Consider the following 7,445-nt stretch of genomic DNA (forward strand, 5'->3'; position numbering starts at 1 on the left):
GAAGGCAGATTTCTTGCCGGGACATATGGTACAATGCAATCGACAAGATAGGACGGAGCTAGACCGTGTAGTATTTTATACATAAGTAGTAAAACCTTAAAGTCACATCTTAAGTGCACAGGAAGCCAGTGCAGGTGAGCCAGTATAGGCGTAATATGATCAAACTTTCTTGTTCTTGTCAAAAGTCTAGCAGCCGCATTTTGTACCAATTGTAGTACTGAAGCTTAGAGGTGACAGAGCTTTCGCCGTTGCTGCTCCCAAGCTCTGGAACGACCTACCCCTGAGTGTTAGACAAGCCTCCTCTCTTCCTGTTTTTAAATCTCTCTTAAAAACATACTTTTATTCCATGGCTTTTAACACTGAGTGATATCCATCCTGCAATGGCGCCCCATAATACACCTGCTGTGATCCTGTTTTTATGTTTTTATTAATTCTATTTTAATTATTTATTTTTTATCATGTTCTGTTTGTGTTGTGTTGTGTTTGCTCGGTACTCGTTTTATCTTTTAACCTGCTCATTGTACAGCACTTTGGCTACCCCTGTGGTAAATTTTAAATGTGCTTTATAAATAAAGTTGATTTGATTTGATTAGTCTTTTAATGCTAGACATAGGGAGACCCGAAAATAATACGTTACACTTACTAAATAAAAATACACACAAAAACAGCGCTACGAGCTGCTGTGTATCTGGACCCACCCTTATGAATGACAGTTTTATCCTAACAATGATTAAGGATGTGGGTGTCTATGACTGTCATCAAGGTTGGTGTCAGTTGAAGGTAGAAGGTAATTGTGGGTCCAAAGATCAGTATTGACAGCCTGCTCTTGCTGTAGTTTACAACTTTGGCTCAGTGGTCAAGAGACACCTCTGAGACAAGCTGGACGATGAAGGACCTACTAGTTTTTGCCATTGTCTTTGCTGTGTTTCACATTGGCTATTCGGCAATACCAGGTGGGTGCATCTGTTTTCTAATCAAAGTGGAGCTTTTTCCATAGATCCGTAAACATAAGACCTCTCGGTAATACAAATGCAAAACTACTTGGAGTTGGGGTTCATTAAATATACGACAACGCTTGCTTTTTGGTTTGATTTAAACTTGCGTCCATCCTTGTGAGAGGACTTCAGTCCTTTTTAGTGCATGATGGCGCCCACGCCAAAATGAACTTATCAGTGTGTGGCTCCTGGGTTTCTTTGTATTTTCTTCAAGAGAGTACATTTTGATTCGAAGTACGCTCTGACAGACTGAGGAGTCAAATAAGAATATGTGCTAGTGAAACACAGTCTAAGGTCTTGAACATCAACTTGCTAGACTGGGGATTAAAGCATTTAGCATTGGGTGACTTTTCATTTAAGTCTCGATTAAATATAATAAAATAAAGCTTGATAGAAAAGAAAAACTATGAAATGCAGGAAGTAAAAAAAAAAAAAAACGTACCATAACTGGTGTTTTTATTGGGGTCATAAAAAAAGGGAGTGGGTGATAAAGTTAGTCAAACATTTCTAGCTGGTGCCTTCATGGACGACATGACAATAATATGTCACGTTGTTATCACCAGTCCTGTGCAGCCAACACCTAATATGAGATGTCTTTTCACCACCCTACAGACTTTTGTGAACTGGAGGAGGATGAAGGTGTGGGAAGCAGCTTCATCTTTGCGTTGCACTACAGTTCCACGGACAACAGGTGCAATCCCTTCATATACAAAGGCTCAGGGGGCAATGCCAATCGTTTCCTAAAGGAACAAGACTGCATGAGGAACTGCTCGGCCATAGTAGACAAATACTACCCCACAGACGGTGAGATCATTTGACACATGAACAATAACAAGATCTGATAGCTCAGCTACAGCTCATGGTATTCTATTCTGTGTTATGTGTGTGTTTTATGTTGCACCATATAAATAAAGTTGATTTGATTGCGCCAAGTAAAATTCCTAGTTTGTGAACCCATTCGCAAACAATGGCAATAAAAATCATCAAAAGGTTCAGAGAATCTGGAGAAATCACTCCACGTAAGCGGCATGGCCGGAAACCAACATTGAATGACCGTGACCTTCCATCCCTCAGACGGCACTGTATCAAAAACCCACATCAATCTCTAAAGGATATCACCACATGGGCTCAGGAACACTTCAGAAAACCACTGTCACTAAATACAGTTGGTCGCTACAGGTGCATTAAAACCAAAACAAACAGGCTAAAGAACAGCTTCTTCCCCAGGGCCATAACCATCCTGAACGGACTGCCCCATTGTCCCTCATAACTGCCTTATCTTCGGTGCAATAACCCATTCCACCAACCACCCTGTTTTTGTTTTGTTTTTTCATGTATATATTCATTTCACACCATATTCATTGCACTTCTACATTTTTTAAATTTTTATATATTTGCACATTGTTTTTCTAGCATGCACACATCGCACTGTATGGAATGGCCTCAATCTCGTTACCTTGCGTAATGACAATAAAGCTGATTCTGATTCTGATTCTACATCTGTAAGTGCAAGTTAAAGCTCTACTATGCAAAGCGAAAGCCATTTATCAACAACACCCAGAAACGCCGCCGGCTTCTCTGGGCCCGAGACCATCTAAGATGGACTCATGCAAAGTGGAAAAGTGTTCTGTGGTCTGACGAGTCCACATTTCAAATTGTTTTTGGAAATATTCGACATCGTGTCATCCGGACCAAAGGGGAAGCGAACCATCCAGACTGTTATCGACGCAAAGTGGAAAAGCCAGCATGTGTGATGGTATGGGGGTGCATTAGTGCCCAAGGCATGGGTAACTTACACATCTGTGAAGGCACCATTAATGCTGAAAGGTACATACAGGTTTTGGAACAACATATGCTGCCATCTAAGCGCTGTCTTTTTCATGGACGCCCCTGCTTATTTCAGCAAGACAATGCCAAGCCACATTCAGCACGTGTTACAACAGCGTGGCTTCGTAAAAAAAAAGAGTGTGGGTACTTTCCTGGTCCGCCTGCAGTCCAGACCTGTCTCCCATCGAAAATGTGTGGCGCATTATGAAGCGTAAAATACGACAGCGGAGACCCCGGACTGTTGAACGACTGAAGCTCTACATAAAACAAGAATGGGAAAGAATTCCACTTTCAAAGCTTCAACAATTAGTTTCCTCAGTTCCCAATCGTTTATTGAGTGTTGTTAAAAGGAAAGGCCATGTAACACAGTGGTGAACATGCCCTTTCCCAACTACTTTGGCATGTGTTGCAGCCATGAAATTCTAAGTTAATTATTATTTGCAAAAAAATAAAATAAAGTTTATGAGTTTGAACATCAAATATGTTGTCTTTGTAGCGCATTCAACTGAATATGGGTTGAAAAGGATTTGCAAATCATTGTATTCCGTTTATATTTGCATCTAACACAATTTCCCAACTCATATGGAAACGGGGTTTGTACAATAGAATACCAACATTTGCAAACACATCATTACCAGTCTCAACCTTAGGTGCACAAAAGTATGTCCATATAGATATGAATGCTCAATGTTGATAGAGGTGTTAAATTAACTGTTCATTGTTGTTAATTCATTTTATTATATTATATTTATTTGGCTACATGAGAGGTAAACTGCTCATGCATTATATCCACCATATATAACAATATGGTGGATAGTTGCCTCTATTTAGAGCACAACATAGCATGAAGACAATGGTCACACCGTTTCAATGGAGATCTGCTTTCTACATGAAGTACAATTGAAATGTTGTCAAATATATATACAGTACAGGCCAAAAGTTTGGACACACCTTCTCATTCAATGCATTTTCTTTATTTTCATGACACATGTGAACTTGACAAAAAAAAGGTGAAATAACTGAAAACATGTTTTATATTCTAGTTCCTTCAAACCAGCCACTCTTTGCTGTGATTACTGCTTTGCACACTCTTGGCATTCTCTCCATGAGCTCCACCTGCTCAGTGGCCTAGTGGTTAGAGTGTCCGCCCTTAGATGGGTAGGTTGTGCGTTCAAACTGCCGAGTCATACCAAAGACTATAAAAATGGGAGCCATTAACCTCCTTGCTTGGCACTCAGCATCAAGGGTTGGAATTGGGGGTTAAATCACCAAAATATTTCCCGGGCGCGGTCCATGCTGCTGCTCACTGCTCCCCTCACCTCCCACGGGGTGAACAAGGAGATGGGTCAGGATAATTTAACCACACTGAGTGTGTGTGTGTGACAATCATTGGTACTTTAACTTTAAGCACACCTGTGAAGTGAAAACCATTTCAGGTGACTACCTCTTGAAGCTCATTGAGAGAATGCCGAGAGTGTGCAAAGCAGTAATCAGAGCAAAGGGTGGCTATTTTGAAGAAACTAGAATATAAAACACTTGGACTTGGAGAAGGCATTCGACCGTGTCCCTCGGGAAGTCCTGTGGGGAGTGCTCAGAGAGTATGGGGTTTCGGACTGTCTGATTGTGGCGGTCCGCTCCCTGTATGATCAGTGTCAGAGCTTGGTTCGCATTGCCGGCAGTAAGTCGGACACGTTTCCGGTGAGGGTTGGACTCCGCCAAGGCTGCCCTTTGTCACCGATTCTGTTCATAACTTTTATGGACAGAATTTCTAGGCGCAGTCAAGGCGTTGAGGGGATCCGGTTTGGTGGCTGCAGGATTAGGTCTCTGCTTTTTGCAGATGATTTGGTCCTGATGGCTTCATCTGGCCAGGATCTTCAGCTCTCACTGGATCGGTTCGCAGCTGAGTGTGAAGCGACTGGGATGAGAATCAGCACCTCCAAGTCCGAGTCCATGGTTCTCGCCCGGAAAAGGGTGGAGTGCCATCTCCGGATTGGGGAGGAGATCTTGCCCCAAGTGGAGGAGTTCAAGTACCTCGGAGTCTTGTTCACGAGTGAGGGAAGAGTGGATCGTGAGATCGACAGGCGGATCGGTGCGGCGTCTTCAGTAATGCGGACGCTGTATCGATCCGTTGTGGTGAAGAAGGAGCTGAGCCGGAAGGCAAAGCTCTCAATTTACCGGTCGATCTACGTTCCCATCCTCACCTATGGTCATGAGCTTTGGGTTAGGACCAAAAGGACAAGATCACGGGTACAAGCGGCCGAAATGAGTTTCCTCCGCCGGGTGGCGGGGCTCTCCCTTAGAGATAGGGTGAGAAGCTCTGTCATCCGGGGGGAGCTCAAAGTAAAGCCGCTGCTCCTCCGCATCGAGAGGAGCCAGATGAGGTGGTTCGGGCATCTGGTCAGGATGCCACCCGAGCGCCTCCCTAAGGAGGTGTTTAGGGCATGTCCGACCGGTAGGAGGCCACGAGGAAGACCCAGGACACGTTGGGAAGACTATGTCTCCCGGCTGGCCTGGGAACGCCTCGGGATCCCCCGGGAGGAGCTGGACGAAGTGGCTGGGGAGAGGGAAGTCTGGGCTTCCCTGCTTAGGCTGCTGCCCCCGCGACCCGACCTCGGATAAGCGGAAGAAGATGGATGGATGGATGGATAGAATATAAAACATGTTTTCAGTTGTTTCACCTTTTTTGTGAAGTACATAACTCCTCATGTGTTCAATCATAGTTTTGATGTGGCAATCTACAATGTAAATAGTCGTGGAAATAAAGAGAACTCATCGAATGAGGAGATGGTGTGTCCAAACTTTTGGCCTGTACTGTACATTCCAAAAAATAGCACACCTCTCCACTGATAAAAGTTGGAGTACCCCACCTAGTGGAGACAAGTGAGCATCATGATTGATGAAGTGTTTTGTCCTCCTGCAGCAACAACGACTTGTCTCTTGACGAAGAGCGATGGTGGATGTAGCGGCCGATTTCTGAGATACTACTATGATTCTGTTCATGGCAAATGCAAAAAATTCCTCTGGACCGGGTGCCATGGAAACGGAAATCGATTTTTTGACCATGACAGCTGCAATGCCACCTGTGCTGGTGTCCATGGTGAGTGCAGAGCTCTCCCTCCACTCTATTTGTGTTCCGGGCTCATGCTTTTATGAATGATGCGGCCTCTTTTCAGATGACCGCGAGGAAGAAGAGGAGGATGAGCCAGACACCCCGATTGGTAAACAGAAAACAGAGTGTAACCAGGATGATTGGATTGACTAACTTGGTGGGCATCCTCGTCAACAGCAATCATCTGCGGGGTTTTGCTCGCCGTCATCGTAATTTCCATCTTCGTCACGGTCATCGTCCTGACTGTCCAGTCCAAGTAAGAGCATTTAAAAAATTTGACAGGATTTGGAACAAAGTGCATGCTGACTAACATTTCCCAACATGTTACTGTGCTCCTTAGCAAGAACCAGAAGAAGACCACAGCAAGAAGTAAAGATGGACAGCCGGATGCTCCTCTGAGGGGCCAGAGTCTAGAAATGGCATAACCCTACACCTCTGCTTTAACAACTTGTTGTTTTTACCCTTAAGCCAATTTACACTTACCGTATTTTCCGCACTATAAGGCGCACCAGATTATTAGCCGCACCTTCAATGAATGGCATATTTCATAACTTTGTCCACCAATAAGCCGCCCAGGACTATAAGCCGCGCCTACGCTGCGCTAAAGGGAATGTCAAAAAAACAGTCAGATAGGTCAGTCAAACTTTAATAATATATTAAAAACCAGCGTTCTAACAACTCTGTTCACTCCCAAAATGTACGCAAATGTGCAATCACAAACATAGTAAAATTCAAAATAGTGCAGAGCAATAGCAACATAATGTTGCTCGAACGTTAATGTCACAACACACAAAATAAACATAGCGCTCACTTTCTGAAGTTATTCTTCATTCGTAAATCCTTCGTCTTCGGTGTCCGAAGTGAAAAGTTGGGCAAATTTACGATCCACTGGCAGATGTTGGCATCGTCTGGCGCTGCCTCCTCGTCTTAGTGAAGGTGTGTTCGCCTTCTGTCATCCATTGTTCCCACGCAGTTAGCAGTCTAGCTTCGAATGCCCTGTTGACACCAATATCTAGCGGCTGGAGGTCTTTTGTCAATCCACCCGGAATGACGGCGAGTATTGAATTAAGCGCGTAAGCGTGTCTCTTAATGTGCTGTTATGAGCTAGCAAATATAACAACTACACTACCCAGCATGCAACGATAGTGACGAGCATGCGCGGTAGCCCTGAGAAGCGTTGTTGTATGCTGGCAGTTAGAATGTGGTAATGAGCACGTTGTGATTAAACGTTGAGAACTCAGTTAACACGCCTCGTCTGCATTATTTATAATTAGACAGACAACACACTTAATAGGAGCCATTTTGGGGTCTTTACATAAACACACAAATGGAAATGAAACGTCACATATCCCAGCATGCACCGCGCGCTTCTTCTACGGGGAAAAAAGATGGCGGCTGTTTACCGTAGTTGCGAGACCTAAACTTTATGAAAATGAATCTTAATATTTATCCATATATAAAGCGCACCGGGTTATAAGGCGCACTGTCAGCTTTTGAGAAAATTTGTGGTTTTT

General features: G+C 43.9%; 1 protein-coding gene across 1 annotated transcript; it reads left to right on the forward strand.

The window, feature by feature from the left end:
• The first annotated feature begins 886 nt into the window (after window positions 1-886).
• Window positions 887-6,407, forward strand: LOC133612236 (boophilin-G2). Its single transcript, XM_061969461.2, has 6 exons — window positions 887-953; window positions 1,608-1,799; window positions 5,743-5,919; window positions 5,996-6,040; window positions 6,109-6,187; window positions 6,272-6,407. The coding sequence occupies exons 1-6, from the start codon at window positions 887-889 to the stop codon at window positions 6,354-6,356; spliced, it is 645 nt and encodes a 214-aa protein (XP_061825445.2). The 3' UTR covers window positions 6,357-6,407.
• The last annotated feature ends 1,038 nt before the right edge of the window (window positions 6,408-7,445 follow it).

The sequence above is a fragment of the Nerophis lumbriciformis genome, linkage group LG10 (genome assembly GCF_033978685.3).
Source record: "Nerophis lumbriciformis linkage group LG10, RoL_Nlum_v2.1, whole genome shotgun sequence".
Lineage (NCBI taxonomy): Eukaryota > Metazoa > Chordata > Actinopteri > Syngnathiformes > Syngnathidae > Nerophis > Nerophis lumbriciformis.

What these genes read in the sequence shown, in the direction of transcription:
- LOC133612236 (XM_061969461.2), top strand. Translation starts at nt 887, where the DNA reads ATGAAGGACCTACTAGTTTTTGCCATTGTCTTTGCTGTGTTTCACATT. An exon ending in TGAGCCAGACACCCCGATTG is followed by an intron (nt 6,041 to 6,108) that starts GTAAACAGAAAA and finishes CCTCGTCAACAG; the next exon opens with CAATCATCTGCGGGGTTTTG. An exon ending in GTCCTGACTGTCCAGTCCAA is followed by an intron (nt 6,188 to 6,271) that starts GTAAGAGCATTT and finishes TGTGCTCCTTAG; the next exon opens with CAAGAACCAGAAGAAGACCA.